The following is a 22,208-nucleotide window of genomic DNA, read 5'->3' on the forward strand; positions in this document are numbered from 1 at the left end:
TTCTCCTCACAAGGAAGTTGTGACTGCAATGAGGTCTTCCCTCAGTTTCCTCTTCTCCAGACTGAACAGACCAAGTGACCTCAGCAGCTCCTCATATAGTTTCCCCTCAAGGCCCTTCACTGTCTTTGTTGCCCTCCTTTTTAGCCTTCTGATGGCTTTTATGCAAAAGTGAGACAGGTAGTGAGCGGAGTAGTACCTGCCAACATCTAAAATTGTGCTGCTCAAAACCCCTGCTTAATAGGTGTTATTTTGCTCGATGTTGTATCTCTTATTCTGCACAAAGCCAGAAATGTCTTAAATTGAAAAACAGTTAAAACTCTCATGGTTCATCTCCATGGAGCATCACAGAATGGTGCATCTTTAGCATTCTTACAAATATCACAGATTTTGCTTTGTTCCTTATCAAAACTGTAGAGAACATTTTACTGCTGTGCTTCTCCTTATTACAAAAAAAAGTAAAAGGGAAATGACAGTACTACTGTGCAGCTTTGGAAACTGCTTATATGTATAGATGTATATGTATATATAATATCTTCTAAATAATTTAATATCAATATGAATTTTTAAAGCAGTCATACAAAATGTTTATTCAAAGATTACAGAAACAAATTCCTATGTTCTCCAAATCTGTTCTATCACTCTCTTACCATTTGCAAAATCAATATGTCAGTCCTTCAAAACCTTTTGACTGGGTTCTCACAACAAACTACTACCTAAAATGGGAAAGACAGAAAGTTGCTGTTTATTTTTGTCAGTCCCATGGCTCCGCTGCATGTTGTACCATTTTCTTTTCCTAGACCTACATTCTAGTTATTCTGAAGCACTGGTTTCACTTACATTTTCATTTAATAGCTCATCAAAAATTATCATCCCCATCAAATTTTGAGCATTATAATATGAATCTCTTTTTCAAAATTACAATTTTTCTGCTGAAAATACTGCCCACAAAAAAAAAAAATAGGGGAGATGGGAGGCAGATATGTCTTTATTTTCTGAAATTCCATGGCTCTACTCATCTGAAAAATGAGAGGGGGAAAAAAAATCCCACTTAATTTTTCTTCTGGTTTCTATATGTTTATTGAGAATTTTATTAGTAGCTATTACAAGTTTTATAGAAAAAACATAACATAGCATTTCTGGGATTTCACCACAATTAAAGTCATTAAAGCAGTTAAAGCTGCTTCTTCATGTCTCCAGTTTCACACTCTCTCTACCTTTCCACACGTTCTACCAGGAAGGGCTCAGCACACTGCTTCCAGTCTTTTAACTACCACAGACACCGCCATGTACTCCTGCTTTGTACCACTGCGTGGTGCAGGCATGCCCAGCTCTTTCAGGAGATAACTCTTTGGAAAAAGTGTCATTACAAAGGAGAAAAATAAAGGCAAAAAAAACCTGACATTCTGGATTGACATCAAACCCAGACGAAAAATCTATTACAGAGCATTTGCAAATAAAGGTAATGCACAGGGAGAAGTGGTTTTCTACATCTTATTGTGCTTTTAAGATAAGGTAGCAGTGAGCAGATAAAATTATATTCTCTCTTTCTTAAAGAAGCCTTTGGCAAAGTGCTTTTGTACTCGCCAGACTACACACCTTCTGGCTGTCCTCTGGCACAGCAGGAAAAAGAAATGAAAATGTGATGTATAGTTCTGTGCTCAGAGCTACGCCGTCCTATTTTCTAGAAGAATTATAGAGTGCTCCCTGTGGTAACCTTACACTAAACTAAGAAAACATTTTGAGGCATTATCATGGAGTTTTAAAGACAATGATACTTAAACACCAACTTAACTGCTGTACAGTTAGGGGAAAGTGCATTAATCCCATTTATTTGAGCCTGCATGAATCAGTGGTTGCCCACCATCTCCAGAAGTCTGTACTGGTGGTTTAAGAGAGCAGCAACTATTAATTCAGTCAATTCCATATTAGCATAGATCAAAATGGATGGATATCATTAATATAATGGTGTATCAGAAATTACACTCTGTAAGGTAGAGTAGAGCTGAATTTGTTTTCTCCTTTACATACCTTGTTCACTCTTGATTCTATCTACACTTGTGTTTTTCTGATGGAAAAGCCTTTACACCAGCAAGGAATGAACGCAACCGAACATAAGCAGAAAGCATGCAAGGACACAGGGAGAAGAACTACAGACCCCACACCCTGACTTCAAATAGGTAATTGCAGCTACTGCTGTCTCTTGCACAGAAACCATTCTATACTATTAATAGGAAAATCCAAAGGAAGAGAGATGCCACATTTTAGACAACACACCTGAGTGAATTCTTGGACCAGTCAGACAAGGACAACAGCAGCTGATGCTTGGTTGCTTCACTTGAAAATTTGGGGTTTGTTAGGCATTCCCTGCCTTTATTCCCTTTAGAATCATAGAATTACAGAATGGTTTGGGTTGGAAGGGACCTTAAAGAACATCTAGTTCTAATCTCCCTGCCACAGGACCTCCCACTAGCCCTTTGTGGCAAGAGAGCAATGCTCACCAGTGACAGGAAACAGTGCTCTCACAGAAATGAGATATAGAATTATTTTCCACCAATATACTGCCAGAGTCATGAATTAGAAAGAACAGAGGTGGAAGAGGAAGAGCAAAAAACCTGGAAAAGGAAGGGGATGAATTTGCTTCTGTAATTCCGCTCATTCTCTCAAAGCTCTGTTTTAAAAAAAAGGAAAGCTTATTTCACCTCTTGGGAGCTTTCCATGCCCTATGAATATTGATTATGATTCCTTTTGATTTTGTGTCCCTGGGAATAATTTTATTTTATACTGTATATAGTTATGTGACCACAGCTAAAAATAGACTGCCTTCTTACCAGTTTTTCTTTGACTTTCCTGAAGTCTAGCAACTCAGCAAATAAGTTAAGTTATTTTAGCACAAATTATATCTTCATAGAATTGTTCAAATTACCTCAATTCATCAGCAGGCCAAGAAATTAGTAGATATTTGTTTTGACATTCAGTGTTACAGACAGAACACAGCTCTGCGTCCACTGGATACAAAGTGAAACAATAATTCATTTACATTTTGATAAAAATATTTTCCCCTCAGAGTATTTTTTCTTGCATCCATTGAATAGTAAAACCAGCATTTTCATTAACAGTCTTTCTATTACTTATTTAACAATGTTCTGTGAAGATTCAAAAAATTTATTTATTAATAAAGAGCTGAAAGTATATTAGGGTGACACTGATGACCCAAATCTTGAAAAAGTAAGGACTGATATTTTTATTTTAGGATTTTCTAGTAAAATATATGCTGCCAAAAATATGTCCTGCTTTCTAAGGATGAGCTCACAGAGGAGTAAACATGAAAATTTAATTCAAAAAACACTGTTCTGATTTTTTTTTCCTAAAACTGTGGTTTTGAGTCAGGTTCTTTCCATTAATCCCTTGCCAGTTTTACAGGAGTTAGGTGAATAAGTAAGGCTTTTCCCCATTTTCTGCTCAGCTGGGAGCTTAGGCAATGCTTCTCCATTACCACAGCCTCATTCTGAAGCTACGTTAATTCTTAATGCCTTAATCACTTGTGCTTATTAAATTATTTAAAATGTGCTCTGAACAACAAAGGAAAGAAGGACCTTCCTTTGCAGCTAATGAAGCAAAGGAAAGTTCTGGTTTCGCAAGACCTGTAGGGTTGAATAGGCAGCTGAGGAAAGATGCCCTTGAAAGGTTATTTTTTGCCTTTTACCTTATTTTTTCTATTTCCAGAAGAGGGAAATAAGAAAAATGGGTGAAACAGAAGCCACAGAGGTCTCATCTTCCTGAGAGGACATCATTATTTTTCCTGGTTATGTTGGCTTATAATGTCTCATGATCATCTTCATATTTAGTAGCTCTTGTACCTCAAGGGTTAAAAAAATGAGGCTACTGCTCCAGTGTTACCACAGCATCACATGCTCTAAAGGTTGTATAAAGAAACTGTATCTTCTCTACAAATACCTCCTCCTAAAAAGCTGTAAAACAGGTAGCAGGTAGAAATACCGCGGAAATGGAGGAATCCAAAGCTCTTTCTTTGCTACCAGGTACATGTGCTACAAACAGGAGTCTGTAGAAGGGGACAGGTTTAAATATGCAAAAAAAGGCCAGTGACCACATAGGGGTGGCACATGGGCATGGCAGGAGGACCAGTGACTGTGTCAAGCATTTGAGCAACCTGTTTTCCACAGGGCTGCAAAGCAGTGTCCAAACCCATACATTAACAACTGCTTACTAGGGGAAGCACATAACCCATTTTATCTGCCAAAAACTTTCTTTAATGAGACTAAACACAGAGGTGGTAACATTCAACCAGCAAGGACTACCAGCCTTCATGGAGAAAGTCCCACATTACCACAGGGGACACTGGGACCTGGGAGGGGTGGTTTGGTCACTTGCCCTTTTGTAGTCTTCCCCGCTGCTCCCAGGCTAAGTTTCCCTCCTAAGACAATCCCTCTAGCAAAGTTTATAAAGTGTTAAGCATTCTCCCAGGAAAAAGGAAAAACAAGCTTACAATATTAAGATGTGTCTGTCTGAGCAATGCAATAGGTTGTTAATTATGCAACAGAAAGGCAATTTGGAAGAAATGGTACGACTATGAAATGAGCATAACCTCACCAAGACCACAGAAAAGCTCTACCAAAAAAAAAAAAAAAAAAAAAAAAAAAAAAAAAAAAAAAAAAAAGTTAAATTACTTACCAAAATAAAAAGCCAACTCTTTTCCCCACTCTAAGGGAAGATAAGGATTCTAAAGATCCTTTTTGATATATGTACTTTGTAATATTCTACTACATTGCCAAGTATAAAGAATATTTTGTGTTTCATGAATATAGAGACAAATCTTCTTGATTATTTTGCATTTTTTCTATTAAGTGCTCAACAGAGACCTCAAAGGAAACAGTGGAACCTACTAGAACTCTCAGAAGTAACAAGTAACGTGCAAACTGCAGAGTTTATGTTATTTGAATAACCTCCCAAAACTAGACACCAAACAAATCTTGAAGCATATTTGAATTTCATGTATATACAACTATTTAAGTGTGGTAAATATAATAACATTTGCAATTTTGTGATTTGTGAACTTTTTTTCCTTAGTAGAAAGGCAACAACACTAAATCAGCAATACATTATTACTACACATTTTAGAAATTATCAAGGGCGAAATCAAATTTATTGCAGCTGTAACACTTCCAAAAGAGAACAAGAATCTGGATCTCTGCCAAAGAACACACTTTGGGCAGTCGATCACATGATCTTCAAAATAACTAAATTAATTTTGTTGTAAAAAACCCTAAACAGTACTAAATACCAAAACCAAGCCTATGAAAGTGATTTCCAGATTGAAAAGAAAGCTTTCTTTAATTTCTTTTAAGAGTATCCATGGCATCTAGCTTTCTAACATGAAAGGCAAATATACTTTCTATCAATTACAACCCGTATTTATTCAAAACAAAGGGATTTAAATGATGAATATGATAAATATAAAGCCTGGTTCAGCTTACAGATGAATGCACTTTATCAAAAACTGAAGTCATCTAGAGCAGGAGACTTCCAGAAAGCAGGAAAGCAGAAAAAACCTGGTTTGTCTTCTAATATCCACCCCCAGAATGTCCCAGGTGGGAGATTACAGCCCACATGCCAGTTACTCATGGGCTCCAATTCAGAAAAGCATACCTATTCAGGAAAGCACTTAATTAAGCACATGCTTATATACTTTTCTGAATCAGGTCCACAGTACCATAGGAAATGGGTATAACAGACATAAAATGCATGAGTAAAAGTAACTGAGAACTTAGCTCCACAGCATAAGCTTTCATTTATGTACCTTTATGTTTTTAAGATATGATGCACTGCTTAAAACATAGAACAGCTGAGCATACTACTCTGTAAAATGCAGCGTGGCCAAAAGGAGACCTGAGTATAATCAGATCCCAGGACCCATTTGGTATCTCACATGCCTAATCCACTGCAGAAAGTGCTGAAAAAGATGCAGAGCACCTTTTGCTCACATTACTTAATTTTCCATCAGATGGACATCTTTTGGCATATTGCTATAATGGGGATAAATGGCTGGTAGCCAAAGAGCTGTTTGTCACATATTTTGGATCTACTGATGCACACCCAGTTAGAGCCAGCACAAACAGGGAGGCAAGAAAGGAAAGAGCTCTGAATGTGTTGATCAAGCAATAGGAAAGATAACTTCAAGAAGGTAATTTGTTTTTCACTAGCAGCAGTACAGAGCAAAAATTTTGCATTTTCCCCTCCTTTCAATGGTGCTTTCTGAGAAATCCAAAGCTGGAAAAGAAGGTGGCCACCAGCAAGTGAAGTTGCTGAGCAGCTGCTTTGGGCAAAGCAGGAAGCGGACAGAGGACACACAAGGGATGGATTAAGAGCCACTGGCAAGGTCTGAAAAATGCCAAGTTTAGATATGCTATCATATCTGCATGTGATTATAAGTCAGCAGGAGCACCCTGCGGTCTGCCCTGGGGAAACCCAAGTCTTAGAATGGTAATTATGCCTACGTATGGGAATACCAGACCCCCCATTTAGTTTCAAACAACTGTCTTCATAAAAAGGGATACCTTTTTCACCTAGCTCATACTGACTTTCTATCACTAAAAAATAATTTTAAGCTGAGTAAAAGTATGTAACAGCAGAACCATTCAAAACTTGACACCGAGAGCCGCAAAGTTTAAAAATATGCTGCTGCCCAGAAAAGCTTTGATCAAAGAGATAAAGGATAGATTTGGAATCTCTTTCAACGCAAGAGGAATATAGTTTTAATATATGCTGCAGTTTCATTTCTTGGCAATTTTTATTAACACTGAAAAACAGCAGAAATTTTATTAAGTACTGGATACTCTAAACTTTGTAGTTAACAAACCAGAAGCTACACAAACTCTCACAACATTACTAATATATTTTTTGCAATCAGTCCATCTATTAAAATGCAGAGGGTTTTGTGCAATTCAATTGCAGTGTTATTAAGCATACTTCAAATTAATCTTGAAAGATTGAAAGCACCATAATGAGATATTATTTTCTAGTTACACTTATCAAATCGCGACATCATGCAACTAAACCAACAGAACAGTCTTTGAACAGGCAGCCTTCATGAACAGAGATCCTGACAGCCAACCCAACTCTACGTAGTGGAAAGATGTGTACAACCTGAGCATAATTCCAGGGCTGCAGATGTACTTCAGGGAGAGAAGCAAGGTTCTTTTCAAGTCACAGCAACATGACAAGTAGGTAGGACAAAAATAGCAGAGGGCTGCAAGTTCTGCGTACCAATTAATGCATTGCTACCATAGTCTGACTTAAGAGTTTCCGAAGGCTTTACTTATCATGCAACAATCACTGAAGGATCTCTAAAGGATCACGTATCAAGTCACAAACCCATGCAATCATGCAGCAGTTTCTTTACTGTGTGCTTTTAGAATGGCAAATAAGAATGCAGAAGTCCCTCTTTATTTCCACTGTCGATATTACCATGTCCGGCAGCCGTAGGGAGGAGGAGAGAAGATCCAGCAGGCAGGAATTGTGCAGCAAGATTGATTAATTTAATTATTTTACAAACTCTTTTATAGACTTTTTCTTCATAGTATAATTGGACAAAGGATTTTGTCCTTGGGGGTGATTGGCTAAAATCCTAAAACCTCCATTGTCAAAATATTTTTCTACTGTACCGTAAACATAGTTCTACAAGGTCGCAGGTGTTCTTAGTTTACAGAACTTCTGCTATTATCTTCCATAAGAGAGAAAAGTATCCCATGGTTTAGAAGAAGCAGGAAAATTCCTTGTTAACAACATTTTTGAATCCACACCTCTTCTCTGAGTATGAAGACTACAGTTACTCTATTAGAGATTGTTTCCTTCTGCAGTCTTCAAAGCCCATCACATCCTACAGCCATACTAATTATAAATATTCTGGCCTGGAGTTTTGTTTTTCCTCATGATTCTCTCCAACTCATTCTTTGCACCAATTTCTCTTACTAGCCGAAATACAGACACAGCAAGAATTTACAGATACATGCTGGGCACACACGTTATTGCAATTCAATTATGCTTGATTAAATCTCCAAAAATGTGCCAGATTTTCTCTCATCCTTGGGTTGAATTTGCTCAAATGACAAATATTTCCAGTATGAACTACAAAACACTGGCACATAAATTGCACACACTTGTTAATTCCGCTGCATAATACAGCGAAGGATCTGTAGGGTTTGTTTTGGTTACCATGTATTTTGTTTCTGTGTTTACTGTTATTTTGGTAGGCAAGAATTTTCTACCAAATTGGTAGATGTTTAGTGGCTTATCAAAATTCAATATTTAAAATATTAACATACTTCAGTATTTAAACGGTGACTTTTTTTGTTGGAGATATAACAGATGTTAAAACCAATTCATAAAAAACAATCTTCAAACCATTTCCACTAAATTTTATACATTAAAATATTTACACTGACAGCAAGTGTGAAAAATATGGGGTTTTATATGTTACAGAGCTAGATGTGGATACAAAGATGGTTGGGTGGAGTAGACACATATTTTTCACGCTTTCTTCTTATAGCGCCTAAACCGGAGCTCTTTAATGCTAATTGTGCCACAATGATTTCTACTTCTGGGCACCAAAAAGGCACATTTTTTTGCTACACCTTCCGTGTGTGGGTACTTAGTGGAGAAAGCACAGTGGTAATCTCTTGTGTTCTAGTGCATACTGTCATTAGAATAATGTGTATCAATAGCTTTCTTCAAGCAACTAAGAGAAGTACAAAAAGCAGAAAAAAGTTGAGGATGGTTGGAAGCCCACATGACATCTACCCAGTTATGTAACCTCAGTGCCAAATGCTACACACTGCACGATACCATTATTGCACTTTTTTATTCACTTTTTATTAATGCAGAATAGTCCTGTCTGTTCTGGGAATGCAAAAATTATTTATGCCGTCATTTGCTTTCCATGTGGAAGGCTGCTACAGCTTCTGGTAATTTTTAAGATGGATTTTTTCTGTTTCCCCCTTTAATCTGACATCATTAAGTCTCTGCCTTACAGGGCATTATAACTTCCCAGTATGTACCACATGATGTTAAATGGGAAGCTCTGGGAATAAAACTAAGTAGCAGCGGAGTTCCTGTATTCAAACTCACAAGCATACCTTAGTCTGGACTTGGGTAAATCACTCATTGGGCTTTTCTAATTTGAATGGAGGCATTTTCTTCTGGAAAAGCAGAAAAATCCCACATGCAAACTTACCAGGTGACATTACTAACATTTATAGATAAGAAGACAGTGCAGTCTTTTTCCCCAGCTGGACAGAGGTTACTGTAGACCAAGAAGTAGAAGACAATGGCAGGAACTTTTTTGGTCTTCACATGAAAGTAAGCTCTCTATGTAGCCAAATGCAAAGGCCTCATCTCTGTAGCAGTATTTGTAACAGAGAAAAGATTACTGCAGAGATCATACCACCATAAAACCCCCTTACTTACACAAATTTACACACAAACCTTTGCTGCCTGCTTTGCACTGTGGCATCTGCTAAAGACTGTTTCTAACCCCAAATATTTATGCTCCCCTGAGAGAGACACAAGGAAAGATATGAAAAAAACCCCAACCAAAAATAAAGATGAAACAGTTGGAAATTTCCTCTGCATATGCTAACACATCTGTGCATCTAATGAGCTTCAAGACTTTTATAATGGTCTGAATGTCTGAGATACATTTTTTTTGTTAAGATTAAGCTCAAAAGCCCCCACCGAGCAGCACCAGAATAGCAGGGACTGATTCTCCTATTTTATACCAGCAGTTAGTAGGAAAGGATAAGTGAATACTAGGAACTGACAAAGTTAGCTCCAAATATCAGATGATGCTCCATGAGCCTCCCCTGGATGACATTAATTTCATTTTTCAAGTATTAATCAGTCATGGCACTTTGATATTTTGCTACATCAGAAGCACTGAAAAGTATAAAAAATGAAAAGCAAACACAGTGGCTTAGTGAAACCAACAGCAAGGAGCTCTGTCTCTATTATTCACCCCAGCAGGCAGCTTTGCTGCATTTCATTTTTCTACATTATCATATATACTTGGTCAAAGTATCCTCACAGTCATCATTTATACAGTTGGTTACTTTTTTCCCCATGGTTGTTATTTTACATCTTTTGCTCTCTTTCAGCACTAAAATTTTGCAAGAAAATCACCCATAACCCACGCCTTCCTATGTATACACTGCTAGTTTCTCCTGTGAAAATGTAAATTTTCCAAACAAATGGAGGTAGATATTACAGAGGTTGATACTTTTTCTTATCTTTTTCTGAAACCATGCTATCAGCAAGTATAATTTCTGACACCTGTGAAGCACTCAGCTGAAGATTTCAGATGTTTTGAAATGCTGCACTGTTCCTGGTTAGGCACTGCATCATGTATTCACTCAAGGCCTCAAGAATGTCTCTTGAGACTGCTGGAAATCAGAGGACAGCTAGCTGGTCAGCTCTTGCTCTTGGCATATGCCAGATGGATTTCTGCAACTGGTGATTTTAAAGAACCCTTTCACAACCATCTGGCATCCTTCCTCTTCAGTGCACATCATGTTAGGTGAAACCAGACAGCAAGGAATATAGCACTGCCCCTGGGATAATTACAGTTATTTCTCAGCTCTATACTCTTACAGGTAAGCTTGTTGAATTTTGCAGCATTATTTGCAGATCCACAATTGGGTCATATCTGCAGTACTGACTGAATATTATTGCAATACCAGTTACAAACGGAACTCAATGTAGACCTAAAATTTTACAGAGATCTTTTTGACCTGCACAGTAGGCATGAGAAATTCATTCTTCTATTAAGGAGAATGTAGTACAAGCTTGCTGACCATTACAGTCCTTTTTTATCATTCTATATTTTAGCATGTTGACCACATCTGGATTTCCTTGTCTGAAAAAATACACAATTTCCCATACACTACAGAACATGAAAGTAGCAATTAGCAAAATCTAAACATTCTTCTTTTTTTTTTCCTCCTACTCTTTTTAAGTGCTGACATAAGCTTTTTGGACAGTAGCTCTGTTTGATACCCTACTGATAGACTTTCAACAATAGGTGAATTTTACAGCTGCATAACTATGTTGGAATCAGGGTCTAGATATGTATTCAATTCTTGTAGTCGTAAGTGGTTAACTACAGTTCCATTGCTACAAAATTTTTCAAATGCCAATATTCTAATTCTACGTCTTCTTTCATCAATACACAGGTATTTAGATAAAAATACAAAGCAGATCAGTAGACCATCAACTGGAAACAAGTCACTTCTTCAAACCCTATTATGTTTGATAGGATGTCTTGTTACGCATTTATTCAGTCTTATTTACCACAGCTCAACACCAGAACTCTTTATATGGTTAATGCCCAAAACAGAACATATCCAGCACCATCAGAAAAGCAGATGAAGTGTATCATTATTATTGCAACACATCTGCTTCCATAGACATATTATAAAATGCAGTTTAAATTACATGAACTGAGAGATTTTCAGTAAATAGTTCAGTATAAGGTTCTCAAAATGCTAGCTAATTCCACCCTAATTCTACCTACCTAATAATTAGGTATTATTTCAGCCTGGGAAGTTCAGGGCAATTTTAATTCTTTATGTGTTTGCTTTTATCAAAACTGAGTACTACTGAACTCTAGTACTAAGAAGAAAGAACTGAAGAGTTTATGAACAATCACCCAATGAGGCATCACATAACTGCCCTTGATCCTACAGAGACTATTTCCTCTAATTCTACTTTCAATTTGCAGTTATCTTCAGACTAAATCTATTATCTTGCAAGGAAAATGTATAGTTTTCCTTCACTTAATTAAACTCTGGATTCCTTGACTTAAAAGCAAGTTATGCATGAAATGAAATATGGTATCAGCTTCTTGAAAGCCTATGATTTTCACTTGTGATGCCCCAAGGAGTATGGTTTAAATTATCATTTACTACAGTTATTAATAAACATTCCATTTGAAATGACAAACTCACTCTTGCACCTTCAAAGCTATGGGATGAGCATAAAATTAGTTTCATTTTTATGAAACTTCTAGGTGCAGGTGCCACATTACAGAGGCTACAGGTTAACCATTAGTTTTACATTGATGGGATAAAAAACCCATGAAAACTCACTATCAAAGCTGTTTGACCTGGGCAATGTATTTGAGAACATGACAGACAGCAGACAGATCACAGGATAAGCAGCAGGATATCTGCATGTCTGTAGCCCACCAAAGCTCCAGTACCACCACAACCACTATTACTACATGGAAGAAAAAGTACATACAGAAAGACATAAACAAATACAGCTCTAAAGATTATTTAGCATAAGCTGAACTTGAGCTTAGCCTGAGTAACTAATCTCTTGAAAAGTAGATAATAAATACGTAATGGAAGCTGATAACCAGTAGCTCAGTGTGTGTATTAGAAAATGATTAACTGTATATAAAGGGAAATTGTAGTTGGATTCAGGCTCCTGAACACTTATAACCCTGTATGCAGCATCTGACTGACTGTGCACAGCATTCAGTCTTCATGTGTGCTGGACTTCCCTGAAAACAGAGGCTCCAGTGCAGGGAAGGCTGAGTGAATCCAGTTCATGAAATTAAAAGCATCCTGGAACAGTCCATGGCAACCAGGGTAAGCAAGAATAAGCATGTGAAGCTCGGATGCACCAAATGCATCAGGGCCTGTCAGGGCCAGGCTGTTTATATAAATGCATTTAATAGTGGTTGAAGTAGGATACCAATATAACTAACCATTAGCTATAGAACACATTACTCCCTCTGATGGTAAAACCCACTGAATGATAGAAATACTCCCCACATTTCATTATGGAATTATTTTAATTTCACTGTTTCAAAAATTGTCATACTATCAAGCTTATTTCACAACTGAAAGAAAACAAACTAAAAAGGAGGAAAGGAAATGACAGCCCATTCCACCCAAGCAAAGGCCTGAATTGCTGGGAAAGAAATGTGCTGCATTCAATGTGCTGCTGGAAGAATTTTAACAGAGTATGAATCTTTGAATCGGTGGAAAAAAGAGCAAGAAAAGGTTTTCCTAACTGCTCGAGAGCTACTATGAGGATCACTATTTAGTGATCAAGTTCTTTCTCACACTTGATCCTATCTGGGCTGGTAAATGCACGAATCCTATTTGCTCAGAGTCAGTAAAAAGAATCCCTGAAAAACAGTTAAAGCACTGATTACTGGTTTTTAAACTACAAGCATAATTTGACTTTTTAATGGATGGAATTTAGTATCTACACTGCCGTGTCCAGCAACACAAGCTCCCAGGCTGTGGGCTTTTACTATGTAAATCCCCAAAGCGCTCAGGTGGCAGCCCAACACACTTTACTACAAGCCGTGAGCACTCCCACAGGGAAGGTGACTGCATGACAAACCAAAACTTGAAAACCTGTATAATTTTTTAACAGCATTGGTAACTGAAAAAAGAAAAACATTCTTTTTCATTTCAGAAATGTGACGTTTGCTTTAGTTCCTCCTCTTGTATACTTTGACTGGATCATACAAAAAAAATTTCATGTGGCTCAGGACCGAAGACTAAAAATTTAAAGCCAAGTATGGTTTCACAAAAGCAGGAACCACTAAAGACCTGTGCTATAAAAGATGTGCTTTTTCATTACAGAAATCCCTTTAGTCACTGCTCCTAGTACCAAAACCAAACCAAAAAGTCAAAAAAATCATGGTCAGTTAACTTGCATTCCTCTGCTGTTAACATAACACAGAAAAAGAAAGGGAGAGATAAGATAAACTATATTTGCTGCCACATTTAAGAGAGGGTTTGTTCAGTCTTCACTTAAACACACTTAATTTCTTGGTTTCTCAGATAGAGCTTGCCTTTACAAGAGTAACACTCCAACACAAAACTCTGGATCTCTTAGATGCAAGCTGCTTCATATTTGGGTTGGTGACCTCTTTGACTAAAGCATGATCACTGAAGTCCAAGTGCTGACATGAAGCAAAGCATTCTACTGTGACAATATTCCCATAGAGCACTAGGTGTTGCTTTCAAGAGCATGGATGAAAACAATCTTAAAACTAATTATTTAACTAATTAATAAATAAAGAAATAAACAATATGAGTTTCACATTGTTATCCCAAGGGGATCCTCCAGAACAAATTCTGCCTTAAGTTATATTACGGCAAAACTCTCTCCATTTACTGCAGCCAAAATATTTCCATGTTTTTAACTTCTTCTTCACATTGCTAAAGATTTAACCTAATATAAAAGAGGACAAGGATGAGAGTGTGGTTTAATGGGTCTGCATATGCCCAATCTGTTTAAGACATGCTTTATAAAATATGAAATTAGATTCTTTGCCAAGTGTTATTTTATTATTTAAAAATTATTTAACATTCCATTCCTCCCTGCCATTCTTCTCTTTTAATACCAGTTTACTTGCAAGTCAACCAGTTGGATGCAGAGGCAGAGCTCAGATAAAAATTACTATAAGGAGAAGAAAGAAACCATGACTGTTACATGATGCTGAATAAATATTAGCCATAGCCACAAATCATTCAGATGTATTTGCCAGTGAAGTATTTCTGAAATTATTGCTTTTATTTTGTACTGTATTTCCAAGCCTTTTCCAGAAAAGTACTTAAGCACTTGCCTAACTTAAAGCACATGAAAAATCCCATTGATTCAAGTGGGCTTAATCACATCCCCGAAGTCCCACGCATTCTTCAGCACGCTGCTGCATCTGGACTTTTTACAATAATTAAATGAGTATAAACCAAATGTATGTTCGGTGTAATCCATGCTTTTCATGTGAAAATGTAGACTTAGTTATTTAATAGGCATGAAGGCACAGGGCTTTTACCCTTGCAAAATGAAAAAGCTAGAGAAGATTGATTTACTGTCATGTTGTTGAATATTTTGTGTGCATTACAAAACCCTGACCCCTTTTTACTGAAGAAGAAAGTATTTCTGAACACATTAGCTTCACCTGGACACTGTCAAAATCAGAAGCTTAAGCTGATGTACAATCCTTCTGCTAAGGAAACTTGTATTTTCATTTTGCATTCACAAATTGGACAGACATGAATGCTTTTGGAAATCTTGTGAGCAATTCAAAGTTAAAATTCAATACTGAAATCAATTAAAAGCATAGCATTTATAAATTTGGTATTTTAAATGCTTGAACAAGTGTCATATCATACAAGCAAAATTCATCTGCAGGGCTTGGAATGTGTCTGTCCGATTCTGATGATTTATTCTAAAAAAGCACCATTTATACAGAGAGCTAATAGTTTTATTAGACTGACTCATATGTTCCAAATCTTATGATGCATGCATAGATACAAAGCTTTTCTTAGGTGAACAGGTCCTTGTGGAAGATTCAAAAATGTCTAAGCTGGCCCAGTTTTTGGGCCTTGAAGACAATTTCTTCCACCTGCAAGTTTCTGCCACTATTTTTTCTAGTGGTGTTATCTGTTATAATACAATAGAAGTCACCTCTGATATTCATATAGCATCAGGGCTATAACATCACTAGTAATAGAAAATTTCATGCTCCAGGAACCTTGGAGACCCCTGTGCAGAAGATGAGGAAAGTTCATGTAGTTTATGGCAGTGGCAATTTTCCCGAGTAGTTCTACCCCTAAAATTCTGGTCTGGGGCCTCTCTGGAGCCAGAAATACCAGCCATAACAAACTATATAGTAGCTATGTGTCAGTCCTTGTCAGCCGTCCAAGGACAGTATGTGACAGCAAAACATTTTCTTTTATTGGTTTTCCTTGTTATTAAATAAAGCCCATACAGTGCCTTTCCATTTAAACCTGTGATACTGACGTGGTAACATCTTCCAGGAGACAGGCAGAGAGCTGAACCAGAGGAGACGTGCCAGTGACAATGACAGAAGCATTTCTGTTTCTGTGCCGTCTTCTCATCCCATCTTGCAAGTTTACAAGCCATGGATATTATGCTGTTGCATTCTCCTGGATACATTTTTAAGATAGTGCCTACTTAGCTTTTAAAGAAAAGTGCTTTCAAATCATAATTTTAATTAACTCAGAAAAAAATGCAAATTTCTATTGCATGTATGCCAACAGTGAACATTTGTGTTTTTGATGCCAAACTGTTTCTCCAGTGATATGCAATTCATACGACACACAAGTCAACTCAATTTATTCTGCATGTCAAAATGCATTAATTGCTTCTGAGTGTTGCCTCATTTGGTCTGTCCCATTTGCTAAATGAGAGAAATAAAATATATATAAAACTACTAATGTAGTTTGAAAAGAGTGCCTTCAAATTTAACACTGGTGGATTATTGTACAGAAATGACAGAATGCTGAAGTGGTAGAGGGCAAAAGAAAGAGAAAAAAAAGAGTATGTGTTCATAGAAGTTGTCATGTCACATGAAAAAGTCTTGCAGCTGAGAGAGAAAAACAGCGATGTTTCTACCTCAAATTCCTATTAGATGACAGAGAAGAAATTATGGTATTACACTTTATTCTTGATCTACTGTAACTCAAAATGGGTGATAACTTTAGATCCTCTACAGCAAGCCACCTCTCTGTGCCAGTCGCTGTGTCTGTGAAAAGGAGGCACTAAAATATCTAAGCAACTCTCAAAAATACTCTGAAATAAACCTTCCAAAAGACAGGCTGGTTTTTCATTACTTTCTATTACAGCTGACTTGAAGTTATGGCATTTTTCTTCAATGACCGATTTTAATTAAAAGCATGTAATCACTCATTAAGGAAACTTTTTTTTCTTACTAAATCCATAATTTCTTCACTTACTGATTTAACTGTTCTTTGCTTTCATAACTGAAGTACTCGTGCATGCTGCCAGCATTTCATGACCAGAAGCTAGACCAGGTAACTTCCAGACATCTCTTTCAAGCAACACCCCTAACCTGAGAGGATGAATTGCCTGTAATATTCCAAGTCCTACAAATCCTGATATAACAGAGGTAAGAACCACAGCATGCTATGCTGCAATGCAGAGCAGTGAAATAGAACATTTTAAAACTCAGTTAAAAGTTCAAACTAATTTTCATTTCTTTGCAATAAGCTCCAGCCAAAGTTCCTAGGGTGCTAGTAGGCTGCCCACCCCAGAGGTGGGGAACATTAAAGGTTGCAGGTACAGGGCTCGTGCAACAAAGAAGTAGCTGCAGCTGAAAACTGATCTGCAAAGGGATCACATCTGACAGCTTCACACATTAAAACAAAACAAAACCAGGCAAAAAAACACTGTCCAAAAAAGGTTGCCAAGGATTGTCCAGCTGTGAGTGGGCCATAAATGCAAGTAACAGATAAAACAGTCTGTACAATCTGATAAAAAACAAATAACTTACCCAGGGCACAAGGGGGGTGATTGTCCAAATGTCACAAAAATAAAAACCTGTTCGTTCAGGTTTAGCTTCACATCTGCTAGTGTCCTGTCCTACAGCACTGCAATCTATTGTCTAATTCTAGGTTAAAATGAAGTAATCTAAATATGCACACTGTTATATAAAAGGGCCAGGGGATGAAATTACACCAGTTTACAATAAGGCCCTTTGAAACCCTAAACTAGCAAGTTAGCAGCCAAATTGTTCTTCTACTAATACAGACTGAGCAGAAAATGATGACTAAAAGAGAGAAAATAAAGAGTGTAAACCTGTAGTTCTCAAAATCCGAAGTGTGTTTGCTGTATCAAGGCACACCAGAGGACTATTCAGGTGCTAAAAAATTACTGTTTTTTAAACCATCTCCGAGTTCAGTCTTAAAAAACTTTTGTTTTCCTATTGCTAGATTCTTCATAAATACAAGATCTGTAAAATTTCCTCTTCTTCCATTTCAAAACAAATAGAAATGTTAACACGCATCTTTTGAAAAAAAAAAAACAAAAAATTCTAGTCAGTATTCAGTAAAAAAGTAAAAATCGGCTTCTTTTTTTTGAAGGAGAGCAGTAATTGTAAAATAAAAATCTAATGTGCTTTATTATACCTTCTAATTTTTTTTTCACTTGGCCTGCATGAAGTCTATGGCAAACATAGTTATTAAAACTATGGTTTTACCTAGCTTCATCTGTCCATGTAAGACTAATTCATGCGGTTTTAAGTATTCTTTTGCTTGGTAAGTAGCAGCCTGTTCATGGTAACAGACCTCACACCAGAACATGAAAAGGACCATTTGGTTATTTTCTTCTGTCTGTGAAATACAAGTCTTATTATTTTCCTCTTTTTCACTCAAAATACTATTAAATGGAGCCTTCCTATAAATGAAAATTTCCTTCCTGTGCATGGATGTACAAATATATCCTGCATCTGAACTGGAAATAAAAAGAGAGTCATGAGCTTTTTTGGACACACCCACCCTAGAAGTACAGTGTTATGATAGGCCTCATCCCTGCTCCATGCCAGCTGCAGGGATCCACTGGATCTCAGCTGCACCTGATGGATCCCAGCTCACCTCTGCATCAGCTAGTAACTTGCATCATTTTCCTGCTGCTCTTCAAAATAGAGCTATTTACCTATTCAGTTGTGAGTAAAGACAGGAAAGCCAAAGTGTAATAAACTCTCTTGTGATTCTTACTCTTTTTCTCGCTCAATGACCTTGATTAAGACTTGATTCCCCCACCTCTGACACACAGGAGAAGGCAAAGGAAAGGGGTCACAACATGTTTCTCAGTACAGAGCCTCTGCAGTACAACAATTAGGCAAGTAGACTGACTCATGGTCAAAAATAGGAAAAACAAATAAATTACTGACATAATGCAATAAATAGTATATATATTACATCTAATCAAGCTGGCATCTCAGAAAACAGCAGCTGCTCAATTCAGTCAAACAGCTCTTTAGAGGCTCTGAGAACAGGGGAGCACTTAAGATTTCTGAAGCAGTGTGTGGTCATTGCTCTGAGACAAATGGGGAAGAATTTATTTCTCATATGGCAACACGGACGTTGTGGAATTGCTCATATAAGTTTCACCTAACTGATGTACTTTCAGGATAGGAATCACAAAATCAGTAATTTCTTGTTAGTGTATTTTTTTTGAGTTAAAATAATAATAGTGATCTCAAACTTACGGAGAAGATTCAGAATAAAACCTACACCACAGTATATCATGCTTCAGGAGGATGATCTACTGGCAAAAATTAGAATGATTTCCTTTCTTTAAATAAAAACTTGAAAATTAATCTTGTTCACTGTACCAAGGAACAGTGCCTGGCTTCTTTTCCCAAGGATGAAAGATTCTTTAACAGAATGCCCAGTGAAATTAATCAAATAAAGGAATCTTTCTCTTCAGAAAACTCAACTGTCCATCAAACATTCTACCCAACAGCAAACACCTTCTAATGCATCTCAGCTGCAGAGAAAGGCAGTCTTCAAAGTAACCAAGGACTAAACTATTCAAAGCCAAGGTGCCAGCACAAGTTTGAACACAGACCTTGCACTCATGCTTAGTCACACAATCTAATATACTCGCAACAGAGGATAGATCCTTATTCTCCATGAATTTTCATGATGTTACGCCTTTAGCTCCCAAAGAGAAATCTTGAGGCTGGAATGAAGTACTTATGCATCCCGAACTTGTCAAGAACCAGAAATCCTGCCTGATGAGCAGAAACTGCCCAGAACTAACCAGTATAAAACACATTAACCAGTACAAAATACCACAACTATACTAAAAGCAGATACATCTGATACCTTCTTAGCGTTTAAACCACCGAAGCCTCCTGCTTCCTGGGATCTCTAGCCCACAGACATGCCCTGTGGCTTTTAAGGAACCAAGCCATAGATGCTGGTTTGTTTGTTTTTTTTTTATTGGCTGAGAGAGGAGTTTAACCAAGATATAACAGTGAAATGGCTTTTCAAGTTGGGAGATGAAGGCTTAGTGCCTGCTCTAGGCAGACAGGCCTCACACAATTCCTTTTCCCAGGACAGTGCCCAATATCTTGGTGAGATTTTAGTCTCAGTGCCCACCTGGATGAAGGGAGTGATGAAATGGCTCTCCCACCCGTTACCTTCAAGTTCTGACACTGTTACTGAAGAGTAAGAAGAATAAACTTGTCTTGAATCGCGATTTTCTGTGACATTTCTTAAGGACATCAAATCCTATCTCTGTATGCAACACAGCACAGATTTCACCTCAATTTGCAATCTGCAGACTGTTTTCACATATCAACATAAAGCTATGTAGCACTTACGAGAAGTACCACAGAGATTATAGTATGATAGGGTAGTAAAATACCTTCTGAAATAGGCATTTATCAGGCATCCAGTGCTGCAAAAACATTTTAACTACTATGAAAAGGTGCTTTTGCACTAAGCTAAACTGGCTCATCTACTTCCTATTAATAACCACACCATGAATAGTCAACAGAAAAATTGTTTCTCAGACTGCAAGAGATGAACTTCTGCCTAATCTTTTATAACCTTTATAAAACTTTATTAAATTACAAAGCCATGTAGCTTTTACAGGCTCTAAAGTTTTGGTTGGGAACACTTTAAATACATAAATACGTGCAGCTGTCCCAAGTAGTACCACCATGGGGACTTAAGACACTGTTAAGACTTTCCAGTCCTGTACCATTTAAAATCAGTAATAAAACTCTAGTCCAAGATAAAGTCTCAGATAGGAGCTACCCAGCCAGGAGAAAAGTACTCCTTATTAAAGAAAATTACTGGCATTTTAGAAATACATGCAACTTTTCCCACTTCCTTTCACCTGTGTTACCCATAAAAGTCTCTAAAAATATATATATTCAAACTAGTTTATTGCATGGATAACCTCTTTCAGCAAGTCAGAAAGACAAAATCCCTTTGTTCATCTTTAGTACACTGTGCCCAAACTCAGAATCGTAGGGATCACGGTACTGGCAAAATGTGTCCCTATTGTGACCAGTAAGAAACAGTAGAAAATTAAAATGCTAAAAACAAGGCCAATACATTGGCTGGCAAGCCCAGATAGCTTTGAATTTGCTTGGAGCTGTCTCCTCAGGAGTCTGGTGCAGTCTGGTGCTAAGGAGGTCTGGAGATGACATCCTTAAAGGAAAGGAAAAATAAGAAAGGAAAAAGGAGAAGAAATATCCACCCCATTTTTCCCAGAAATGCCATCAGCAACAAGAAGAATCTCCCTCTGACATGGGACAGGGAGATAGATTGCCAATTCTCACAAACCCCTTGAAAGCCAAGAGAAAGCTGAAAAACTTTATGTATGTCATCTGCCACAGTCTGACCATCTGAAATATTTTGTTCATGTTTTTGGTAACCCTTGCTTTGCCAAAACTGACAGACCACCATGGATATACATTTTAATGCAATTATTTGAAAAAGGCATACCACTGTGCACATTTCTAAAATTTTATTCTTCCAATGTAGCTTAATTATATCCCTCCAGCAATTGTAGTTCTGCAAAAACTTATATAACAAAGATCTTCTTCATTTCAACAAGGAAAAAATACTAAAACCACTCATTTAACATACAAACTAAAAGGTTTAAAACTAGGAGCTCAGAAGATTTCCCCAGATCTTACTACAATTTTCAAATCCACAGTAAAATCCTTTCACACAACTTGGTTGAAAGAGTTCAATTTATTCAATTCAATTTAGCAACATTTGTACTTACTGATTGTTCACTTAGATCCTGAGAGTCTTCCATTGAGGTTTTTCACCTTTATTTTCCTCCACAAGCAGAAATTATCTTCCTTTCAATTTACAGCTCAGTAGTCTAAATTAAAAAAGAAGATAAAAAATGACATGTTAGTCTATGGTCCTCACTTCAAAACCAAATCTTCAATAAACAAATAGCCTAACTGAGGTTGTGGTTTGCTAAAAACCTGAAGCAAAGTTCCCATGCGAAGACTAATTTCATTTAAAGTGCTTCAACACCTTCGGTATTATTTTAGGAACTATCTAAAATACATCAACAGAAACAGGAACTTGTCTTTGACTCCTGCCAGAAAAAAAAAAACTATGAAAACAAACCAATAAAGAAGCTAAAATGTTGAATACAGGCAGCTGTTTAAGTAGTCAACAAACGAAAACCCTTGAGAGAACGTATTATAAAGACAGTTATAGAAGAGAACTGCTTAATACACATTTAATGATAACCTCTTAGCCATTAAGTGTCTGGCAGAAAAATAGGTTATTATGCAATTATCAGCATGGAGTCCCCTCTCTCAGGTTCATTAAATTCCTGTAGGATTAAATTAAACTCAC

At 37.1% G+C, this 22,208-nt stretch overlaps 1 protein-coding gene across 11 annotated transcripts in view; it reads right to left on the reverse strand.

The window, feature by feature from the left end:
* EYA4 (EYA transcriptional coactivator and phosphatase 4) overlaps positions 1 to 22,208 on the reverse strand; it is a 140,496-nt gene that overhangs the window by 102,498 nt on the left and 15,790 nt on the right. For all 11 annotated transcript variants that reach the window (XM_039569817.1, XM_039569816.1, XM_039569811.1 and 8 more), the window contains exon 2: positions 21,616 to 21,717. In XM_039569817.1, coding sequence (XP_039425751.1) covers positions 21,616 to 21,648 — 33 coding nt within the window. In that variant the 5' untranslated portion in view covers positions 21,649 to 21,717. The remainder of the gene's footprint in view (positions 1 to 21,615; positions 21,718 to 22,208) is intronic.

The sequence above is a fragment of the Corvus cornix genome, chromosome 3 (genome assembly GCF_000738735.6).
Source record: "Corvus cornix cornix isolate S_Up_H32 chromosome 3, ASM73873v5, whole genome shotgun sequence".
NCBI classification, from domain to species: domain Eukaryota; kingdom Metazoa; phylum Chordata; class Aves; order Passeriformes; family Corvidae; genus Corvus; species Corvus cornix.